Below are 25,885 nucleotides of genomic sequence, written 5' to 3'. Positions count from 1 at the left end.
ATGCCAGGGTATTATTAGTGAGAGAGAAAGTAATCGTTCCCTTCTTGTGCACTTGGACTGAGAGCCATCAAAGTAAGGTATCCCCTGTTCTCACATCCCTTGAAATCCTGATAAGTTCTCTAGCAAAAGTAGTCCTTTCTGTAATGTCTCACCACCTGCTCTGGGAAACAGTATGCCCACTTTTACGCTGAAACTTCAGTGGTTGTGCTTTAAAGAAAGTTTTATCCTTGTATGGAGGAATGACTTGTGTGTACTATAAGAACTTTTCTCTGCATAGATCCATAAATATTGCTTTAAATCCCTTTCAGGAATTCAGATCCTCTTATCATTGCTTTTATGCCTCTTTTTCCCCTAAAATATTTAAACTTGGAAACGATACTATTTTTACTAAACTCTCACCCTTTCTACTTTTTTTCAACTAACGTCATGAGAGAGAGATGAACTCTAATTTGTAACATGAACTATATACATTTGGAATCAGCAAGCAAACCTTGTGAACAAAACATTTCAGAAAGAAACATACAAAGATAGGGGAAACATACTGAATTTGAAATGAGAAGAATTATTTTTAGTTTCTTCCACGGCTATTTATGAACCCTGTGACCTTGGGCAGGTTACCAGATTTCTCTGAATCTCAGTTTTATAACCCACAAAATGGGACTCAGTGGCTGCCTGACCTGCTTCTTAGAGCTTTGGTGAAGAGATAATGTATACAAGGGTTATATAAATTCGAAATCCCCATGCAAATATTTTTAGTAGTACAGGATTAACTGTTCAGCTGCTCTCCAGAAACCCCCTTGAAAGGTTCTGAAGAGTTGCTGCCCTCATAACCGGGGATCATGCACTGCCCTGCCATGTTCACTACTGCCAGAACATCATACACCACATAATCTTTCTTTTGACATTCGAATATATTGATAAGAGAGGGATTATGCAAAAACATACTGACATTTTACCTGAAAGATAAGTGAATAATTTTCCTTTATCCTATTTTTAAGAGCGAACTCTTAAAAAAGTCACCATACTGATTAATATAATCCCCTCATCTACATAATATAATATATTCTTCAAACTTTTTACTATCCCTGACTGGCTATAAAATCTCAGCTATTTTAAATGATTTTTTTTCAGATTTATAACATTCTATAAAAATTTTAGGTACAAAAAAATATTTTCTACTGAGCTAAAACTGGCCTAGCATCATGCGTGTTTCTTTAAAAGCTTTATTCTCCATGGCCTAACATCAAGGTGTTAGTTTAAACATGTATTCTGAGAAGGAAAATATCCATTGGTATTGCTAATGTAAGAAAAAAAACAAACTTTATACTAACCAGAATTTTACACCTGACATAACAGTATGGATTAAATGATCCCAGAGCTCCATTCTTTCTGGGCCTAGAAAAAAAAAAATCTCTTGACACCCACAAACATTAATTTCTAGTATGCTTTAAATATGCAAATAAACATCTCTGAATGTTTAAAAAGAGAATTTTAAAAGACAGTGAGACATACCTGGATTTGACTAACTTAATAGTAACATGAGTAACATATACATTGAAATAGAGTATATCAGCTCACACCAATAATATCACTACATTGCCTTCTGATCAGATGTGCTAACCCTGCTTCTTCCTCTCCTCAAATTCTTTTTAGAAACATTTATCTCAAAATTGAGGTATTAACCAGATGCCAGCCCCACTTGAACTAAGAAGTAAGGAAGATGGAAGTTGCCTTAGGATAGCATTTCCCAAAATGAATTTCACAAAATTCTAGGCCCTCAAGATGTTCTTTTTAAAAAAATGAGTTTGTTGCAGGAAGGGAATTCTATGGACAAATAAGTTTGTAAAATATTGTACGCCGTATCTTCCTCTTAGATATTTGCATGTCTTAGTATACATTAGCATGTTAAGTAGTTTTAATGGCTCTAAACTACTAAAACTACTTAACATATCACCTGCTTATTTGATCTGAGAAACGTTTTTGATCTAATAACTCCTTAACTTTCTGTGGAACATACAATTTCAGAACTGTTTCTGTCCTGAAGGAACCTGTGGTACTGAAAGAAAAGGAAAAAACCAGTGGTAGTAGAGACCCAGACTTTTATCTTGTATCATAACCCACGTGGCACACCTTCACATGAGGGTGAATGGATGAGGAATTTGAAAAAATAATTTAGAATTTAGAGAAAGAAATCTATTTCTCTCCTTGTAGTAGATTAAACTTTTGGTTCCAATTCTTCTCTCCCACCCCCACCCAGTCATAGCATTATTCATCCACATCCCACCAATCTCAGCCCTTGACATGGGGCTTGGCCATGTGACTTGCTTTGGCCAATGGGATGGGAGTGGACCTGAAATGATTGAGGCTTTAAACGTGCTTGTCCAGTTGTCTTACTCTCTTCTACTCCTGCCTTTTCCATGAGAAGATCATGTCTCAGATAGCTACTGTTATAAGCCCTAGTTAACCTAGAGTTAACTACCATCTTAGAGCCAAGCCTAGCTGAACATAGCCTAGATTGGCCAACCTTAGCCAACCTAAAGGTGTGTGGACAAAAAATAATTGCATATTGTTGTATGCCAGTGAGTTTAGGGGCTAGTTTGTTCTACGGTGTTTTCATGGCAATTGCCGAATCATATACTGCTCCACAGGAGTTTGCTCCTAAATAATTAATACTGCTATAAATGTCCATAACAGCTAAAAGAGAACACGGTAATGAAATCAAGTGATGTATCATAGGGCACTGAATTTGTGGATCATTGCTTTATTAATTCCCTTTATTCTTAAATTCTTGAAAATGATGTCCTGTCAAAAGCATAAAATTTTTTGATATCTTACTTCTCTTAGTACAGTTATCCCAACAGTTTTAAAGAAAATGTACCCTCCCAGACAGCTCAGCTTTCCCCACTTAAACAAAATGAAGTAATGAAAAACATTTAATTGACATGAATATAAATTTTAAAAGAAATACGTCTGCAGTTTAATATATTAAAACCAAGGATTCCACAGAAACCCCAATTATTATCAAATGTCCTCAAAATATTAATTTTAGTTTTACTGCTATTCAGCAAAGGGGATGAAGAAGTACATCAAAAACTCTCCTGCCTAAGGAACTAGTCATTCTGACATGACAAACTTTGGCCCAGCAGGCACCTCACTGCTACCTGCGAGGCCTTCATCCCTGGACCCCAGGCAAAGACCCTGTGTTCTTGACAAGAACTGTGCTCTTTTTCTCCCCAGAGCACCTCCATTCTCTCTTCTTTTTCTCATTTTTGTGCATCATCTCTCATCCTTCTTCTCTCCATTTCTACACGTTCTAGATTCCTCTGCTTCTAGTCATCCCTCTTTCTATAAAATGGGTGATTGTAGGAATTAAGTGATTCTTGTATATAAAAGTGCCTTCCCTGGTTGCTCAACAAATATTGATTTATCTCTCTATTTCCTGACTATCCTACCTATCCTACCAATTCCATAATGGTAGTCCAGCGAGCTACAGATAGGTAGATACATACATACATACACAGATATCTATATCTCACTAGACTACTATATAATCTGTCTCACTGCATGTATGAATATGGAAGAAGTAGTCATAAATAAGAAACCAGCGTTAACGATAACTGTTGGGATTCACATCTGTCCTTCTAGGATTTGACTGTGACTCACATAAATGGCCAGCTGAGGAACACACTAAGAAAAACAGGATCTAGGTGAGACAGCAGATCTGGATTTGAATCATAGCTTTAGAACTTACTGTCTGATAAGTTAGTACCCTCTCTTGAACCCAATTTGCTCACTTGAAAATTGGGAGTAATAATATTTAATAGGATACCATCTATAAAAGATAATATCTAATGGAATACTATATATGAAGAGCTTAGCAAAATGCCAAACACACAGCCAGCACTCAATAAATGCTAGCTATTATAATTATTGTACAAGAGCTGAGTTTGTAAGTCATAGTATATTTACTTTATAATATAAACACCTTGCAACAAGCACACTATTAACATTATCTTCATTTTAAAATCACTACCTTTATGAGCTGAAATGCAGAGACAAGAAAGAAGGAAGATTTATTGTATTAATTCATCTCACTCTCACCATGTTTCTAATCTGCTTTACACATCAGATAGCTAGAGTTTAGGGGTATCCCTGAAAAAAAAAAAAACTGAAGATTAATGTGTATCATTTACATGCTTCAGAGCATAAGCAAATTACTGGCTGGTCAGATCAAGGTGAAACACAGTGGAATACACTCACTATAGCCACGCCTCTATTTTAAGGCTATCTATAAGGAAAAAAAAAAAAAAGATTGAAGCATAGCTATTTTAACAAATAGGAGTAGGAGTGATTAATTACTTTTTACTGTCATTCAACAGTGTGTCACCCAGGGAGCAACCTCATTTCTCCAATTCCGCTATAAATTTAACAGTGGTCACATCATGGCCTACTTGGCTGAAAAGCATTGCTCCTGAAACCCTGATGGTACTTTTAAGTCTGCTGATGTGTGAACATAATTCTCTGTGTCTCTTAGCTCCACATACCCTGTCTCTCCCAGGGAGACACTTTAGTAGATCTATGTGGCACCATGTGGAAAGTTACAAGGGACGAGCTCTCTGATTCTTTCCTCTTTCATGTAACAAGATGAGATAAAATTTAAAACCAATGGGTGTTATTCTACGGTGTAGATATTCTTTCCACTCTGTTAAGGGAATATAAAAAGATATTTATTAAAATTGAAAACTATTAGTTATGGGACCATTGCAGCCCAAACATTTAGTTTGGTATATAAAAAGGGATTGTAAAGATCCCATTGAAAAATTTGCAGGATAGGATGGTGGCTAGCCATTGTGCCTAAAGCCCATCCCTCTATTTGCAGTAACCCACAGGAAGAAGTTTCTAAAAAGTAGGATCATCGCAAAGGCCTGCCAGACAACCAGGCAGAACTTCCAAAAAACAAACCCTCAAGGAAGAGCAGATGATGAAAAGTAGATTATCGCCTATATCTACTGCATGCCCAACTCAGAGACTCATGTTCAAGGACTCATTTCTGGGGCTCTAAGTGCTATTTCATCCCCTAATTCCAGTATTCGTACTCTCTTTTTGTATCTATGCATAAATGTTAATCCCTTCAACATTTAGGAAGTGGAAATGGACAAGAAATGGTTTATTTCACCTTGAGATATGAAGTTAATGGGAAGAAGAGGTGGTGAAAGAAAGAGCAGTGAACTCTGGAGGTTGAAATTTCTTTGGTTTTTGTTTTTTTCTCCTTACAATTCTCCCAGCAAAGAAAGTTCTATAGGTAAGTTCTAACAGTACCAAGGTGAGCTGCAAGGAGAACCAAGAAGAAGCTACCAACCCAGTCTCTAGTAAACATTTGGCGTGGACCAGGCTCCTGTGCAGTCAGACCTTAAGAAAGATTCTACATGGTGAAAAAAAAAAAAAAAAAAGGAAGCATTAAACTCAGGTGGAATACTGAAGTCATGTTTTCCAAGAGAAAACCACTGGAAGTTTTCATCAGCAGTTCTACTGAATGTCCAACAGAGGTGTTAGGTACTAAGATTTAAAAAAAAAAAAAAAAAGAAAATTCAGGCACAGAATAATTTAGGACAATGAGCCTGATGTGGAGGAAAGAGGACTTTCCATTAAAAAAAAAAAATCAGTTTTAGCCCCTGTTAACTGGGAAAATCACTAGACTTCTCTTAGCATAAGATTCTTTTTTCTTTTTTAAAAAAATTATATAAGTTTCAGGAGGTTATCATTATAATTCAACATCTGTATACTACAAAGTGGTCACCAGCACAAGTCTATTTACCATCCATCACCATGCAGTTGACTTTCTTCACCCATAGGTTTTAATACCTGTCAAATGGGAAAATTTGTTTTATCTACTTGTGGAGATACTAAAAAGTTAGATGTAATTATATACATGAAAATCTCTTAGAAATTTTAAAAATTCACGAGTAAAGGAGTCTTTAATATCTTTCCTGTTTTAGAGATTGTCCTCTGTATTTCTGATTTGACACTATCACTTATTGATTCTTGTTGCTTCCAGTTTAAAATTATGCTGCAATTTAATTTTTGATTTCTTTATAATTTATTTTCTTCAATTTCCTAATCTCACTGTTTCAAAATAACAAATGTATACTGCCTTTACAAATTATCTTTTCTATTTAGATTCAAGGGAACATCTTCAGAATTCAGTGCTAGAACAGGGAAAGAAATGCAGAACATGCCAAAACACCAGGCATCCAAGACTGATCTCACAGAAATTAACAAGAAAAAGAGTAAGAGCATAAAAGACAAATGGTAAAAGATCTGACAGATAATCCATAAATAATGAAATATAAATGACTAACAAATATGCAAAAAAAGGTCTAGTCTTACAAGCAACTAAGAAAAGCAGGTGGTAACATTTTAAAGAATAATAAGAAGCCAACACTTTCTTAAAGAGTTACTGGCAAGAAAGATGGAAGTAAAAGCGAATTCTCTTCCTGAGTAAAGCACACAAGCACACAACACACTTCTATATAAGAAAAACTAAAATAAAAGCCCAGGACCAGGTGGCTTCACAGGTGAATTCTATCAAACATTTAGAGAAGAGCTAACACCTCTCCTTCGTAAACTCTTCTAAAATATAGCAGAGGGAGGAACACTCTCAAACTCATTCTAGGAGGCCACCATCACACTGACAGCAATCAATACCACACAAAGATGTCACAAAAAAAGAAAACTACAGGCCAATATCACTGATGAACATAGATGCAAAAACCCTCAACAACATACTAGCAAACAGAATCCAACAGCACATGAAAAGGAACATACACTATGATCAAGTGGGGTTTATCCCAGGAATGCAAGGATTCTTCAATATATGCAAATCAATCAGTGTGATACACCATATTAACAAACTGAAGAAGAAAAACCGTATGATCATCTCAATAGATGCAGAAAAAGCTTTCAACAAAATTCAACACCCATTTATGATAAAAACCCTCCAGAAAGTAGGCATAGAGGGAACTTATCTCAACATAATAAAGGCCATATATAACAAACCCACAGCCAACATCGTTCTCAATGGTGAAACACTGAAACCATTTCCTCTAAGATCAGGAACAAGACAAGGTTGTCCACTCTTACCACTATTATTCAACATAGTATTGGAAGTTTTAGCCACAGCAACCAGAGAAGAAAAAGAAATAAAAGGAATCCAAATCGGAAAAGTAGAAGTAAAACTGTCACTGTTTGCAGATGACATGATACTCTACATAGAGAATCCTAAAGATGCTACCAGAAGACTATGAGAGCTTATCAATGAATTTGGTAAAGTAGCAGGATACAAAATTAATGCACAGAAATATCTTGCATTCCTATATACTAATGATGAAAAATCTGAAAGAGAAATTAAGGAAACACTCCCAAAAAGATATTTTATTCTTTTTGTTGCACTTTTTGCCGCAAAAAGAATAAAATATCTAGGAATAAACCTACCTAAGGAGACAAAAGACCTGTATGCAGAAAACTATAAGACACTGATGAAAGAAATTAAAGATGATACAAACAGATGGAGAGATATACCATGTCCTTGGATTGGAAGAATCAACACTGTGAAAATTACTATACTACCCAAAGCAATCTACAGATTCAATACAATCCCTATCAAACTACCACTGGCACTTTTCACAGAACTAGCACAAAAATTTTCACAGTTTGTATGGAAAAGACCATACACATACACATACATACACATACACATACAAAAGACCCCAAATAGCCAAAGCAATCTTGGGAATGAAAAATGGAGCTGGAGGAATCAGGCTCCCGGACTTCAGACTATACTACAAAGCTACAGTAATCAAGACAGTATGGTACTGGCAGAAAAACAGAAATATAGATCAGTGGAACACGATAGAAAGCACAGAGATAAACCCACACACATATGGTCACCTTATCTTTGATAAAGGAGGCAAGAATATACAATGGAGAAAAGACAGCCTCTTCAATAAGTGGTGCTTGGAAAACTGGACAACTAAAAATAAAAGAATGAAATTAGAACACTCTGTAACACCATACACAAAGATAAACTCAAAATGGATTAAAGACCTAAATGTAAGGCCAGACACTATAAAACTCTTAGAGAAAACATAGGCAGAACACTCTATGACATAAATCACAGCAAGATCCTTTTTGACCCAGCTCCTAGAGAAATGGAAATAAAAACAAAAATAAACAAATGGGACCTAATGAAACTTAAAAGCTTTGGCACAGTAAAGGAAACCATAAACAAGATGAAAAGACAACCCTCAAAATGGAAGAAAATATTTGCAAACCAAGCAACTGACAATGAATTAATGTCCATAATTTACAAGCAGCTCATACAGCTCAATATTGAAACAACAAACAACCCAATCCAAAAATGGGCAGAAGATCTAAATAGACATTTCTTCAAAGAAATACACAGGTTGCCAACAAACACATGAAAGGATGCTCAATATCACTAATCATTAGAGAAAAGCAAATCAAAACTACATTGAGGTATCACCTCACACCAGTCAGAATGGCCATCATGAAAAACTCTACAAACACTAAATGCTGGAGAGGGTGTGGAGAAAAGGGAACCCTCTTGCACTGTTGGTGGGAATGTAAATGGATACAGCCACTATGGAGAACAGTATGTAGGTTCCTTAAAAAACTAAAAATAGAACTACCATTTGACCCAGCAATCTCACTACTGGGCCTATACCCTGAGAAAACCATAATTCAAACAGAGTCATGTAACACAGTGTTCACTGCAGCCCTATTTACAACAACCAGCACATGGAAGCAACCTAAGTGTCCATCCAGAGATGAAGGGATAAAGAAGATATGGCACATATATACAATGAAATATTACTCAGGCACAAAAAGAAATGAAATTGAATTACTTGTAGTGAGGTGGATGGATCTAGAGTCAGTCATACAGAGTGAAGGAAGTCAGAAAGAGAAAATCAAATACTGTATGCTAACACATATATATGGAATGTAAAAAAAAAAAAAAGTTTCTGAAGAACCTAGGGGCAGGACAGGAATAAAGACACAGACATAGAGAATGGACTTGAGGACACAGGGAGGGGGAAGTGTAAGCTGGGATGAAGTGACAGAGTGGCATGGACATATATACACTACAAAATGTGAAATAGGTAGTGGGAAGCGACATAGCACAGGGAGATCCGCTCGGTGCTTTGTGAACACCTATAGGGGTGGGATAGGGAGGGTGGGGATATGGGGATATATGTATACGTATAGGTGATTTACTTTGTTATACAGCAGAAAGTAACACAACATTGTAAAGCAATTATACTCCAATAAAGATGTTAAAAGAAAAAGAAAAAATAAATAAATGAATTAAGTATTAAGTAAAGATACTAGTTAAAAAAAAATTACAGAGAAACAAAGCAAAAACCCTAAAACCCTTAGGAAAGAAGGGGGGGGAATAACAAAGCCAACATAAAAACCAAAATCAATGAATTAGGAAGCAGAATAGCAGAATTAATAAATTAATCTAAGAGTGTGTTGCTTTTTAAAAAACAAAATAATCAAACCCCTACTATTCTGATTAATAAACAAACAGAGAAAACAAAACTATATAGCACCAAGAGTGAAAAGGGGAATGACACCACTGGTACAACAGGCATTTAAAATGTTCTAAGAATATAATGTTCTTCACTGTAATGACGGATTTTAGAGTCTGAATGAAATTGGTAATTTTCTAGGAAAATATAAATTAACAAAATTGATACACAACACTGAAAACCTACACAGTACAATAATAAAATAAGAAAAAAAAAGAGGTGAAATGAGCTAGGCTGAAATTTTTTTAACTATTTATTTCCAAGTGTTCCAGAGTGTTGAAAAGATGGGGATCTTTCCAATTTGTTTTATATAGCTAGCATAAGCCTGACACCAAAACGTGATGAACATAACTCAAAATAAATTATATATTTGGGAAAAAATCTAATTATATATTTACTAAGTGAAAATAAATCAATATGAATTAGAGCAGCCCAATTTTAAAATGAATAAAATTCATGAACAGCATACACATACACATGGCCAATAAACATGTGCGGCTGATTTAGTAATCAAATTAAGGTGAGGTGCCTTTGTTACTCATCTGATTAGCAAAGAATAAATAGATTAAAACATTGCTAATACCTAGTGTGCGTGAGGATATAGAAAAACAAGAACTTAAATACCTTGTTGGTAAAAGCGTAAAACTTTTCTGGAGACCACTTTCATGATGTATACTTTCTAAAATACGTTTTTTGGGTTCTAATATATATGCATGACTCAGCAATTCCGATATGTAAGAGTATATTATAACATATAGAATATGAAAATTTAGAAATGGATCAAATGTGTGGGCAAAGATGTATATACAAGGCTGTTCAATGTACCTTATTTATGACATTAAGAACTTTCAGTGTCTCTGGAGAAATTTCTCACTAGGAAAAACATTAAATGGGGATCTGATAAAATTATGCAGCCATTTAAAAAATGGTATAAATCTATATTTATTAATGTCCAAGATACAGTCAAAGAAAGAAACATAATGGTATAGATCATGAATAATATCATTTTCATAAATGGAAGGAGAAAGACATAGATGACAGAGAGATGATAGACAGACAGAGAACTAGCTAAGATAGATATATCCACACCAACATGTAACATCTAACAGTGGTCATTTTTTAATAATAGAATTGTGAATTTTTTCTCTTTATATTTTCTTAATTATCTAAATTTCTAACAGTTTAGTACAGTTCTTTTCATTATCTGTGTTAAAGAACCAATTCTCTTTGGTGTTGGTTTTGTCCCAATCTGTTGTGGAATGATACTTTATTAAACAGAGTAAAAATAAATTACTAGAAAAAAATATGACATAAAAATACAAAAGCTAGGGCTTCCCTGGTGGCGCAGTGGTTGAGAGTCCACCTGCGAATGCAGGGGACACGGGTTCGTGCCCCGGTCCGGGAAGATCCCACATGCCGTGGAGCGGCTGGGCCCATGAGCCATGGCTGCTGAGCCTGGGCGTCTGGAGCCTGTGCTCTGCAATGGGAGAGGCCACAACAGTGAGAGGCCCACGTACCAAAAAAAAAAAAAAAAAAAGCTAATTTTTATTATAATTCAAGAAATATAATATTTCTCTATCAAACTACTATGAAAGTTTCTAAATGCTTACTCTGTTTCTGTGCTTATCTCATCATGGATCAGTAGCTCATGAACTGACACTGTAGCACTGGTATAGTGATTAAACACACAGACCACAGACTCTAGGGCCAGACATCTAGGTATGAATCCAAATTACTGTGTGGCCTGAGATGATTACATAACTCTCTAAACTTCAGTTTCCTCTTCTGTAAAATGAGTAATGAGTGCTATGCACTGAATGCTTGTCCCTCCCAAATTCATATGTTGAAACTTAATCATATATGTGATGTTATTTGGAGGTGGGGCCTTTGGGAGGTGATTAGGTCTTGAAGGTGGAGCCCTCCTGAAGAGAATTTGTTCCCTTATAAAAGAGACCCAACTGAGCTCTCTGGTCCTCTCTCTGCCATGGGAGGTTACCATGAGAAGTTGACAATCTGCAACCTGAAAGAGCGCCCTCACCAGAAGTGGACCACACTGCACCCTGATCTTGGACTTCCATGTCTCCAGAACTGTGAGAAGTAAATGTTTATTTTTTAAGCCACCCAGTCTATGGTACTTTGTTATAGCAACCTGAACTGACTAGGACAATGGGCATGAAAACAGTGATTATCAAATGAGGTAATAGATGGAGCGCTCTTAGAACACTGCTTGTAACATGATAAGCACTATTTAAATGTTTGCAATTGTCATCATTATAAAAAGAAATAGAGTTAATAGTAGAGTTAATATTGGGAAATAAAGACAATAATTTAGTAGACAATCTTGAGACACTCTCCCAGAATGCAGTGGTGAAATAAATCAGAGAGCCTAACAGACATGAAGAACAGAGATGGAAATGCAACTTAACTACTTTCTTAAGAAAGAAAACATGGCAGTTGGGATGGGAACAATAGTCAAAGATGTAAGTGAAGAAAACTTTTCTAAGTTAAAACAAAAAACAAGAAACCTGGGTATGGAAACACAAAGACCTTACCTCTTTCCAGGCAAAACAGATGAAAATAGAACACATCTGGATTCATGGTAGCAATAATTTTGAATTACAAGAAGATAGAAAAATATATCACATGCGTGGGGAAAACAAAGAAATTTCAACACAGGAAGTTCTTTTAAATTATGTCTAGTTTAATCCAAAAAAGTATTATTTTTTTCCTCCTCTGCATGCTAAATATGAGAACATAAATGGAGAACTATGTGTTTACAGAGAAACGGTTATGTCTCAAGAAACATACACTCAGCCACATTCCTTTACATGTATAAAGTCAGCAAAAATACATTCTCAGTTATGCGTGAGCTCAGAGAAGTTACCATCCACATAACCCCTCTTTGAAAAATTACTTGGAAGTGGGGCTTGCAAACTGAAAGATGTTTAAGAAAAAATAAATAATGAAGTCTTAATACAAAAGGACCTGCCACCTTCTCCCTGTGAATATCACTAAGTACAACCCTCACCTCATGGCAAATGTCCTTAAATAAGAGACCACAATAATGAGAATGTGGAGAAACTGATGCATTCTTTCACAATGGTTGCCAAATAAAACTTCAGAGCAAACTTCATTATGAATTATTACCCTTCATTATAAAAATCAGTCTATAATTTGACAAGAAGAAACCCAAGAAAATTATTTCCCTCAGATATGATTAATCTTCTCATCCCAAATCTCAGTTAAACATGATAATAATTGGCTAAAACAAAAGGAGGGGGATAAAAATGAAAGACACTTAAACCTTAACATGATTATTTTTTAATTAAACTTTACTTTGAGATAACTGTAGATTCTTATGCAGTTGTAGAAAATAATGCAGAGAGATCCCATTTACTCTTTATGCAGTTTTCTCCCACTGGTAAGCTCTTGCAAGACTAGTACCATCACCAAAATATTAAGATTCAGGCATTCCACCAATCTTAAAATTTCTCCAACTTTACTTGTACTCGTGTGTGTGTGTGTGTGTGTGTGTGTGTGTGTGTGTGTGTATGTCTTTACTTCTGTGTATCTACCCACCAAAGTCAAAATACCTTACAGTTTACAGTTCTAACACTACAAGGATTCCTTCCTGTTGTCCTTTTATAACCACAACACCCATTCCATCCCTAACCCCACACAATCACTAATCTGTTCTCTATTCCTATAATTTTGTCATGTAATCATACAGTATATAACCTTTAGGGATGGGGTTTTTTTCACTCAGCATAATTCCCTAGAGATCCACTTAAGTTGTTGCATTATCACTCACTCATTCCTTCTTATAGATGAACAATACTTTACAGTATAGCTGTACCACCACTTTTTTAATCATTCACCATTGAAGGACATCTAGATTGCTTCCAGTTTGGGGCTATTATGAATTAACTTGCTATAAACATTCACATATGGATTTCTGTGTGAACATAAGTCTTCATTTCTCTGGGATAAGTGCCTAACGTTGAGTTGTACAGTAGTTGCATGTTTAGTTTTTTAAGCACCCGCCATATTGTTTTCTCCACTGGCTGTACCATTTTACATTCCTGTCAGTAATGTGTGAGTGATCCAACTCCTCACCATTCTCAGATTTTGGTGTTGTCACTATTTTGTATCTTAACCATTCTAATAGGTATGTGGTGATACCTCACTGTAGTTTTAATTTACATTTCTCTGATGACTAATGATGTCAAACAATAAACATGTTGAAGACCTTTTTATGAGCTGATTTGCCATCTGCATGTCCTCTTCAGTGAAAAATCTGTTCATGTCTTTGCCCACTTTCAAATTGGAGTCCTTTTTTTTTCTTAACTGTTGAGTTTTGATTCCATTATGGTAGCGAATATACTCTGAATGATTTCAGTATTTTTCAATTTGTTGACATTTACTTTATTGCCCGTGATATGCTCTATATCGGTGACTTTGCCATGGGTGCTTGAGAAAAATATGTATTCTGCTGCTGTTAGGTGGAGTGTTTTACATATATGTCAATTACCATTGGTTGACTGTGTTGCTCAGATCTTTATGATATTTGCTGATTTTCTTTCTAGTATTTCTATCATTTGCTGAGAGCGGGATATTGAAATATCCAACTATAATTATAACATGAGTATATTTTAATACATTTTAGATTTTAATTGAAAACATAAAAAGAAGCACAGCATATGAAAAAGAAATGCAAAGATTATATATGATACATAATTTATTATAAAAACATGAAAAGGATGTTAGGAATATGTAAAAAATTAATGGCAATTATACATGGTGATAGGGTTATGGGTAACTTACTCTCCATCTTTAGATTTCTTTGTAATTTCCAAAGCAATATAAAAACCTTAAAAATTTCTGATTGGATGAATGATATATACTCTTATTTGTAGCTAACTGATAACTCAAATAATGCCACATTTTTCAAGATTTATTGTTCTCTCCTAGACCTTCAGGGATCACTCAAAATTATGTCCCAGGAATATGGTGGGCAAACACTCACCATACAGTATTCTAATAAGGGAGAATCTATTAGCAATATCAATCTTATTAATGATGATACTAATTAAAGGAAAATGTGTGGCTGTATTTTTAAGAATGGGACCATAATATAATATTTAATCTTGGTTATTTCTGCTATTATTGGGCTTTATATTATTTTTATCTGTGTTTTTAAACAAAACTTGAAATTCCTTTTTGCCACAATTTCTGAAAATAGGTTTGAGATACCTTAGAAAAAGGTTTTATAACTCTGAAGTATTGCCATCCTGTTTTCAGAAAACTATCAAATATATTCTGTAAAGTACGTATTTTTTAATTAAAATTTGAGCTGTGATTCTAATTTACTACTGAAATTTCATTTTAATCTACCTTCTCATGAAAACAACAACAATACACATAAGAGTCTTCACTGCATTTTCCCTTAAATATTATGCTTTTAACTTGTCCATGCTTCATTCAAAAATATTTTAGGCTTCTTTTCAAAACAAAAACTAACACATAATTTTTGTTTCCTAATTCAGTCTTCTCACTGATATACTATACCAGTTAGTTTAAAAGTTTTTATTGCCTTATCTCCATGAGTTATTTCACCAAAAAGGTAAAGTGTATAGCTTTAGACAAATATAATTTGAACTAAGTCACCCTTCCTACATTCAAACAAATACAACTCACATTAAAGTTCTTCATCTTCTAGAGAATTAACTTCTCAGTCTCTACAAATGTCTGCATGAAAATTTGAAAATTCAGCAAAATATCTGTAATGTTCTTTATAATCCTGACACCAGTACTTTGTCTATATTTACTATAATTCTACCTTTAACTTCAACATATTTACAACAATTTGCAAAGCTTATTTCAAAGATGCCCCACTTTGGCAAATAAATAAAGCAACCTTTGATAAAATCAGAAAGTACTCTATCTTAGAGTACTTGACTGATAAACCAAGATCACCACAAATATACATAAACCTACCCAGCAGGCTGCCTGTTTTTCCATTTTAATGTGAACTGAAAAATTATCCCTATCTCTCCTTGCTGTCTTATAGTTTGGCTTCATAAAGTATACTCTTTAGTGTGTTAAGATTGATCATTTTATTCCTTTTCTGGCCTTGAATCTCACAGAAGTAGAGAATATTGAAGACATTAGATCAGGCATTTATTCTTCACTTTATCTCAATGTTCATAGGCGAAGTCTTTAATATTATTAAATCTGAAGGTCAGCTTCCTCTTACCATGTAGGATCTGAGTGTCCTTGTAGATGCTACTCCCTAAATGGCCCACATATTCATCCCACAAAAAGTGTGCCTGAGAAAGGAAACATGCCTGCTCCACCACAACAGAGAGGGACACAGCGGAGGAAGAGGCAAAGGACACATACACTGTGGGGCTTGTTTGTTTCTCTTTTGTTTCTTTAAGATGTTATGTGAAAAATCCATGAGATGTGAGCATTTAAGACTTGAAAAAAAATGCTGATTTAATTTAGAGGATAAAATTAATCAAGAGGTTCTAGAATTTTAATATGATGATATGCTGGCAAATAAAACTACATAATTTCTACTCATTTTGTTTTCTACTGATTTGGGCTTTATAAAGAGCTATGTCATCCAAAAACCTTTTTATTTTCCCCCTGAAAAACTGTTGCTTTAGGTATCTCTGGGTCCTACAGGATCAGGTTGGCCCTACAAGATCAGAGGAGAGGTGCGGTCTCAAGCTGTCACGTTCAAACTATAACACTTTCTCTTAAATGATATTTTATTCCAAGTATATTGACATTCGTGAGGTCAGACTCTCAGGAATAGTTACCAAATCAGTGTTAAATGCTTTGTCTCTTTTATTATCAATTTTATTAGGTAATCTTTATAAAGCAACCAGACAACATTGACTGAGGTCATTTACTTTGTATCTTCCACAAGAGTCTTTGCTTTTTTTCCCTCCAAATAATTGAGAACTGTACTCTGAGGACCCTTATAAGAACATAAATAGAATTTGACTCTTTTCTAAAGGATAATTTGAGGGGAAAAACTTTTACATTTGATTGTGTGCATATAGTTGTTCAGGAAAAGGAATAATAGATTACATATCTAAAGAGCTCTTATAATTAGTAAGAAAAAGATTATGGAAATAGGCAAGGAATAGAAAACAGGAATTTACATGGAATTAAAAATAGCCAAAATTTATTTAAAAGACCTATCTAATGCAAATTAAAATGTAAGGGCAGTAATTTTTGTCTGACAATTACTAGTAATTACTCAATAACTATATATTGACTGAATGTATGTATTATAGTAACAAATTTCTCCCATGAAATTGGAAAAGACTTCTAAAAATGATATGAATTCTCAGACTTGACAGGATATCCAGGCAAAAGATAGTAGCACCAAGTAACTACCAATTCAAACTAGGGGTGTTTAACATCTAGATTCACCTTCAGCTCATAGTTGTTAGATAAAATTAAGAAGAGAAATACATTTTCGAACAGAATATAGTCATTCTCAACCCATTTGCACTTTAAAAAATAACTGACAACAATGTTAATGTAAATGAGGTTGCAAGGCAACCTCAACTTACTCTATAAAAGAAAGATTAGGGGACTTCCCTGGTGGCATAGTGGTTAAGAATCCACCTGCCAGTACAGGGGACACAGGTTCGAGCCCTGGTCAGGTAAGATCCCACATGCCGGGGAGCTACCAAGCCCATGCGCAACAGCTACTGAGCCTGCGCTCTAGAGCCCGCGAGCCACAACAGCTGACTGAGCTCGCGTACTGCAACTACCGAAGCCCGCGCGCCTAGAGCCCGTGCTCTGCAACAAGAGAAGCCACCACAATGAGAAGCCCAAGCGCCACAACCAGAGAAAGCCCGTGCGCAGCAACAAAGACCCAACGCAGCCAAAAAAATTTAAAAACAGAAAAATTAGTTTAAATAATATCATTTAAATGCAAAGGATTTAGAATACAAGAAATTTTACACTAAGGTATATATAAATAGGTATTAACTCCAAATATTACTATCCCTGGTAAGAAAAGCATAGAGGATATAGAAAAGAGCAAAGAAGCAGATAATCGGAATAAGGTCACTAAACAGAGGTGGAGTTTCTCCTCCCCCATCAGCCTTGATTCTAAGACACAGTAGAAAACTCTGAGGGGAAAAAAAAAAGTGCCGATCTATCCTTGTCATATTATTGACACTTCTTAATGTTTGGGCTTCTCCTCCCAAAATTAATTATTTTCTTCTTCTACAGTTTATCTGTGGTGCCCAGAAACCACTGACTTCCTGGAATTTTTATTAAGAATTCCACATTCCTGCCATGTTTTTCAGATACTGTGGCCTCCGCCAATAAATTCTAATAAATTTTCACTTCTTTTCTTTCAATAACATCGTAGAGAATATGATTCAGACGCAAATTAATCACCGATCATGTTAATGGCTCCTAGGAGTTTACTTCCGATACCCCTTATTATATTAAATCAACTTGATAGTGTGCTAGATCATTGCTCAGCTGGGTTTTCATAAAAGCATTGGTATTTAATATGATTTATATCTGGTTTTCTGCTAATATCTCTGCTTATTGTGTGCTTTATTTTTAAAACAGACATTCTTAGCTAATGGCACCCGTTTAAAATATATCATACTTTAAAAATATTTTACAGGAAGCATTTTACAGTAAAATACGTTACTTATATTACAGTCACTTAATAGTGAACAGGAACAATTTATTTAATTTACAATCAAAATGTTAATATTTGACTTGTAGTTTGGAAAAAGTACATGTACATATATATGTTTTGCTTGTTTAAAAGATCAATTATATGTCAAGATTATTAGAAAATTTAAAGCACTGTATTTTTTTTAAAGCTTTGCAGCAAAGGGGCAGCTCTGGGAAAACCATTTGAAGCATCTGCTGAAGATGTAGCAAGTGTGGCAAGTTTCATTGAGACAAAGCTTGTTACGTGCTATCTACGGATGAGGAAACCTGACCTTGCCCTGAATCATGCGCACAGGTAAAATGAAGTATTAATAACTACAAGTAAGTACTATCCATGCAAGCAGAGGGTATTATGTGAGCCTGTATGATTAACTTAGATTCCATTTAAATTTAAAGACAAAACAAAAAACATTTCTTTACGCCTCGATTTATGTTAAACTAGGCAATCATAGAGATCACAAAGGGCATCTCAAAACCTAATGGAAGAAAGAGAGCCATAAATAATTATCCATAAAGCCAGACAAAATAAAAAGGCAGATAAAAAGGCAGATAACTGTAGTAGCAAATTACAGCAGGAAGAAAGGAGGGTACGAATAAGGTTAAGTAAGGAACGAGAAAGATCAGAAGGATTTCCAAAACTGCCCAAAATACAGAGAATGACAGAAGGAAATTCCAACTGTGAAACATGAGCAAAGACTCGAAAGCTTATCGCTTATTTGGAGATACCATAGCTGAGTCGAAGGATGCTATGCAGGGGTGAATGTGACGGCTGTCCAAAGGTGTAAAACACTTTTTAATCTATGTCCTTAAAGATTTCTTTTATATGTTTCTATCCCTCTTCAGAACTCTGTTTTAGCTTGTGGCTTCCTAGAATCCTCAGCCCTATCTTTTTTTTCTATAAAAATGTCCTGTTTCCTAAAGGTCTTGCTCTTATCATGGGTAATATTCAGTTTAATCTATGGCAAAGATAAAGTGATTATGTTATGTCTTTCAAATAACTCTTTTCTTAGAATTATGAAGCCTCTACCCCTCTCTGCCTGGCTTAGAGTGATTGACCTAAATATTTAGTCTTGTTCATTTTCTGATCTCACACATCCTGGACTTCTTTTGGATACAAATAATAAAACTAATATCAACATGAAAACATAATGTCTGCCCTGTTAATAACCACGAGGAAACACAATTATCAATTATATTAATACTCATTATGTCAGCAGGAGATCTGCCAACATGCAAAAATCATTTACAACTCTACATCCACAATGATGTAAGAGTTCCGCCAAAGATTCTTCATGGCTCTAAGGAGACCTCAAGCTTGTAGGCTTAAGCTTGACATCAAGGACAACAAAACCACTTTTAAGTTCATAAGATAACCTGCTTGAAAGAAATTTTCTTGCTTTAAGTAAACTGCAGAACCTAAACACAGATTCTCTTTGACACCAAAGAAAATTAGACTCTAGTTTCTGGAAACACCTTATGCAACCATCATTTTCAAACCCAATATCAGGACATATGGTTATGTCAAAGAATTTCATTCCATTTCCCTTTGAAAGGAAAAAGCCACTTGGGTGACTTGTGAGCTCAATGGAAAAAATTATTTAAAATTGGGAATAGCCCAGAAAATCTATAGGCATACATAAACAACACTGAATTGAGATGCACTTGAAAGTAATTATTTATCACCTTCTCCACGGTTTTCACTACACATAAGAAGTGCCACCAAAATGGCCTGCATATTAAGGAAACGATCTCCTGGACATTAGAATGGTTTGATAGATTTTCAAATCATTTTTAATAATAAAAGGATTCAAAATGGTATGGTCATGTCAATATTTAATTCAGTGTTATAAAAATAAGTAACGAACATTAATCAAAATTGTACTATAAGAAACAAGGATGCAAGGATTAGTTTCAATAGATTCACTATTTAGGCTTAGAAACTTTTATTTTAAAACTAAGCATGCTCTTTCAAGACCTTGAAAATTACTGAAGGGAGGATATATAATGATGAATAGTAAACTAATCTTCCCCATTATGCTAGGATTAACTTTTGTATCCTTTTTATTCTATTGTAAAATAACTTTTGCTTCTTTTTCGAAGTTGAACATTAAGAAATGGAAATCAATAGAGGTTAAACAGTCAATTCATACAATTAATAATGCACCAACTGAAATAAATCATTTTGCTACCCAGCAAAATGTCATATTGCAGAACTGCAGAAGACAGTGCATATGATTCTAATATTTAAATGTTTTTAAAGATCTCAGATTTTAAAGTAGAGCCTGAAACATAAATATATTTCTCAAAATAAATAAATTAATCAGGATACTCAGTCTATAAATAGCCTACAACCATTATACATTATACATTCAGTTATACACTGAATGCAGAATCTTGCTTTTGTATTATTACCACATTGTGATGGTTGATACTAATCATGGATCAAAATTAAAATTTTCCCTTTTTGCATTTATTTGCATTTGCTGAAGCATCCTTTCTTTAATTTTATGTAAATGTGAGGTCTACTGCATATCTTTAGGAGATTTGTTAACACAAAAATTAGTTTGAAAACCATCACATAGTTTTGCTTCTGATAAAAAGTAACTGCATGTTGTTCTGTCATGTAGAAGACTACAAGAACCATAACTTTATGGTTTTAGGTTCAACAAAGATACATTTTGAAATTAATTAGGCAAGTGTTGACATTTAAAATATGATAATAAGTAATACAAAGGCTTTAGAAACAACTGTTAACAAGTTTTTCTTTTTTTAAATAATATATCCGAAGTGGCAAATATGGATATCATTTTTTTTTTTTTTTACTTCAACCAAAAGTGATGCCTAGACTCATCAGTCAAACATATCAACTCTGTGCTCACTTCATCAAACTAGTATCATTGTTTATCCGAGGTGTCTTGAACATTTCTAAGACTGATTTCTAATTACTGCTATCTTATCAAGAATAGAAATCCTACTATAACTCTTTTCCTATCATACAATTATATGTTTATTTGTATAACTGTAAAGATTCTAATGATGCATATCAACTTTTTTGCATATTTCCCACCTTTACATTGCTGTTGTTTGCTTGTTTTTGCTGCAGAATTTTGATGCCACAAGGTGGCAGGCAAGATGAAGTCTAAAATAGCAAATATGTGGAAATGAGCCTCTTTTCAAAATTGTAATGGTGTCATCTACATTCACTCATTCATTCAACAAATATTTATTGAATGCTCACCAAGAGCTTGTGCTAGGCAGTGGGGGTGGTAGTTGTAAACAGGAAATATGTGGTGTTTATGCATATTAGAAGAGGTAGCAAAGTTTAAAAAACAAATACTAATAAATATGAGAAAAAAGAGTGTGTGATAAATGCAACGAAGGTAATAACATAATTTCAAGTTGCAGAGGCAGCATTGTATGTTAAATCAGAGCATGGAGTCTGAATCTGACTGCTCAGGTTTTCATTCTGACTCCCCCACTCACCAGTTAGCCTGAGTTTAATTCTCTTATAATTGTGTTATAATAATACTACCTATTTCACAAATACTATATCACAAGGTTTTGTGAAAATTAAACATAAACCCATAGATTCTCTACTCCACCCATGATAGAGTTACTGGTACTGGGCCTGCCTTCCTGCTATAAGTAAGTATAAAACTGGACAAAATATATGAGACAACTCTGTTTAGGCACTGGAAAATGGTCATAGCAGGACTTTGATCCTTGAGAGAAGGACAGTATACATGGTGAGCCCCACAATTTTCTTAGCTTTTTGCTGGGGTTGTTTTCCTGCCCTTACTCAGGGAGTTGGAGATCACATTAAACGTTAAACTGAAATCTCAATGGGCTGAGGAGGCAGAGATTAGAATACAAGACTGCCAAAAAAGCTGTAATTTACAGGGCAGGTGACCAAAGGAGAAATAGCTTTGTGAGTAGGTTGGAGTTAGAAGACTGCATGAGGATTTGCTGCAGGTTCTTGGCCAATATAAGAAGTGAGACGTCAGGTAGCAGAGACTGCCTGCTATGGGACTAAGTGCTAAGTGAAAATACCAGAGGACCTGCAGTGATGGGAGATACTGAAATACCAGTGTGAAGAGACCTCACTGAGTACCTAAGGTATTCAGCTCAAACCCTAGAAAGACCCATGCTTTAAGAGTTAGTACCATGACCTCCAGAATGGATCACTCCTTAGGATTAAACTCAAAGGCAAAACAGACCTGCCTTAATAGAGACTAAAACAATGCATGACAAGAACAAGAGTATTTTTCATTTAATTGCCTGATAGGAAAAATATTCAACAGCTTTGCAGGGATGATGTCATAATCTCAATTCCTTACAAAGTTTCATCCAAAATGTCTAGCATAAAATAAAAATTTCTGTACATTCAAAGAAATAGGGAGATGAGACTCATATTTAAGAAAATAAACAGTCTGTACAATCAGACCCCAAGATGACCCAGATGTTAGAATTGGTAGAAAAAGATTTTAAAGAAGCTACAAAAAATAGATCCAAGGATCTTCAGGCAAAGATGATCATAATAAGTGAAGAGATGAGAATCTCAACAGAAAAACAGAAACTATAGAAAAAAACCAAATGGAGATTTTAGCATGGATTAATGAAATATCTAAAATAAAAATGTACTGATTGACCTTGACATCAGATTGAAGACTTAGTACTAAAGAAAGGATTAGTGAACATGAAGACAAATCAGTAGAAATTACCCCATATGAACACAGAGGAAAAAAAGATATTTTAAAAAATTAACCAATGCTTCAGTGACCTATCCTCAGAGACAGTAACAAGCAATCTAGCATACATGTAACTGTCCCAAAGGGAAAAGAAAGAAAGAAAAGGACATAAAAGTAATCAGTAGAAGTTTTCCAAATTTGTTTTTTAAAAAAAGTAAAATCTAGTTAGCCCCAACTAAAATAAATACAAAGAGAACCACATCTAGAAACAGCATAAGCAAACTTTTGAAAACTCAAGACAGAGAGAAAATATTAAAGGCAGATAAAAGAAAACAATATGTTACACACAGGGACAATGATACAAATAACAGGTGACTTTTAATCAGAAATAATGGAGACCAAAATACAATGGAACAGGAAGTTTAAAGTGCTGAAAGAAAAATGATGTCAAACAAGAATTCAACAACAACAACAAAATTCTTCAAAAGGAGAGTGAGATATAAATACATTTTTAAATAACTAAAGTTAAAAATTAATCTTGAGCAGATCTGTACTTTGAGAAATGATAAATAAGATATTTCAAGCTGAAGTAAATGACAGTAGAGTAAAATTTGGATCTACAAAAAGGAATCAAGAGCATCAGAAATGGTAAATAAGTGAGTAAACATAAAACACTATATATCTTCTCAAAATTTATTTAAGGATGAATGACTAAGGAAAAAATAGTGTTCTATCATATTATCTAAGGTAAAAATAATAAATAATAAGATTACATATTTTGATGTGCAATATTTGACTACAATATCACAAAAACCTGTGGGAGGAGGCACAAATGGAATTTTACTACTAAAGTTTTTACATGAGGTAGCACAATATTAACTCTAAGTAGCCTGTGTTAAATTAAAAATGCATGTTATAATCCCTAGAGTAATCATTAAAAATATTACGAGTACAGCCAGAAAGCCAATTATGGACTTAAAATTATATACTAAAGAATATTTAATTAACTGAAGTCAAGAAAGGAGGAAGAGAAGAACAAATAATGGATGGGACACTGGAAGATAATAGCAGGACAATAGGTTTGAACAAAATCATTAATAATTACATTAAACATACTAATTGACTAAACAATCCAATTATAAGGCAGATATCATCAGTCTGGATTAAATCACAAGATTCAACTATGTTCTATCTACAAAAAGACATAGTTTGAAAGTAAAAGGAAGAAAAATGACATACCATACAGTAAACATAAAAATCTGTTTTTCTGTCAGACTTGGCTATGTTACTATCAGACAAAGTAGGTCTCAGGGAAAAGAGTTATTACCAAGGATAAAAATAAGGCTCAACAAAATTTTGAAAATTTGAAATCTGACAGAGCTTTTTCTCTGACTATAATGCAATTAAATTAGAAATCATTAAGATATCTAGAAAAACCCCTCCAAATACTTGGAAATTAAGCAATACACATCTAAATAACCCATCAGTCAAAATATAAGAAAATAAAATAACAAAGGCATGGATTTGAATTTCTGCTTCATCACTTACTAGCTTTGACTTTCACTAGTAACGTAACTTCACTTTGCCTCAGTTTTCTCATCTTTAAATCTAAGTAAACTGGTTAAAATCACTCCTAAATCTTAAAATATATCAGATTTGTATTTTGTTTCAATCCCACCACCAATAACAAATGCAGATTATTTTCAATGGTAATAACAGCAATAAACTCTATATATGCATAGAGGACACTATTATTTTTAAAATACCCTTTAGATGTGAAAAGATGTTCAACATCCTTACTTATTGGAGAAATGCAACTCAAAACTACAGTGAGATACCACTTACACCAGTCACAATCGCCAACATTAGAAAGTCTACAAACAACAAATGCTGGAGAGGGTGCGAAGAAAAGGGATCCCTCGCTACATTCCCATTAGTGGTAATGGGAATGTGCTGCAGTCACTATGGAAAACAATATGGAGGTTCCTCAGAAAACTAAAAATAGAATCACCATATGATGCAACAATCCCACTCCTAGGCATATATCTGGACAAAACTATACTTCAAAAAGATACATGCACCCCTATGTTCATAGCAGCATTATTTACAATAGCCAAGACATGGAAACAACCTAAATTAAATGTCCATCAACAGACAAATGAATAAAGAAGATGTGGTACATATATGCAATGGAATCCTACTCAGCCATAAAAAACAGAAAATAATGCCATTTGCAGCAACATGGATGCAACTAGAGATTATCATACTAAGTGAAGTAAGTCAGAAAGAGAAAGACAAATACCCTATGATATCACTTATATATGGAAGCTAAAATATGACACAAATGAACTTATCTACAAAACAGAAACAGACTCACAGACATAGAGAACAGACTTGTGGTTGCCAAGGGGAAGGCGGGGTGGGGGAAGGATCAACTGGGAGTTTGGGGTTAGTAGATACAAACTATTACATATAGAATGGATAAACAACAAGGTCTTACTGTATAGCACAGGGAACTATATCCAATAGCCTGGGATAAACCATAATGGAAAAGAATATAAAAAGAAGAGTGTATATATGTGTATAACTGAGTCACTTTACTATACAACAGAAATTAACACAACATTGTAAATCAACTATACTTCAATTAAAAAATAAGATAAAATAAAATACCCTTTTTGAACCCAAGATATACTGAATAAAGTAGACAATTTGGAATATTCTATGAAAATACAAGTTTGGGGGGCATCATTATTTATAACTTTGAGGATAATTAAAATGCTCAGAGGTGATATAAGCTTAAACCATTACAGACATTCATGAGTTTTAGAATAAACTGGTTCATAATAGAAGTAACAG

At 34.3% G+C, this 25,885-nt stretch overlaps 1 protein-coding gene across 1 annotated transcript in view; it reads left to right on the top strand.

Annotated features, from left to right (window-relative positions):
* Window positions 1–25,885, top strand: part of SPATA16 (spermatogenesis associated 16) — a gene marked incomplete at its 3' end in the record, with an annotated part of 224,098 nt that overhangs the window by 37,229 nt on the left and 160,984 nt on the right. Inside the window, exon 2 of the mRNA XM_079921401.1 lies at window positions 18,488–18,633. Coding sequence (XP_079777527.1) covers window positions 18,488–18,633 — 146 coding nt within the window. The remainder of the gene's footprint in view (window positions 1–18,487; window positions 18,634–25,885) is intronic.

This window comes from Stenella coeruleoalba (assembly GCF_951394435.1).
Source record: "Stenella coeruleoalba genome assembly, chromosome: 5".
In the NCBI taxonomy this organism is placed as follows: Eukaryota; Metazoa; Chordata; class Mammalia; order Artiodactyla; family Delphinidae; genus Stenella; species Stenella coeruleoalba.
The sequence above is the reverse complement of the archived record's forward strand: the minus strand, read 5'-3'. Positions and strand labels throughout refer to the sequence as shown.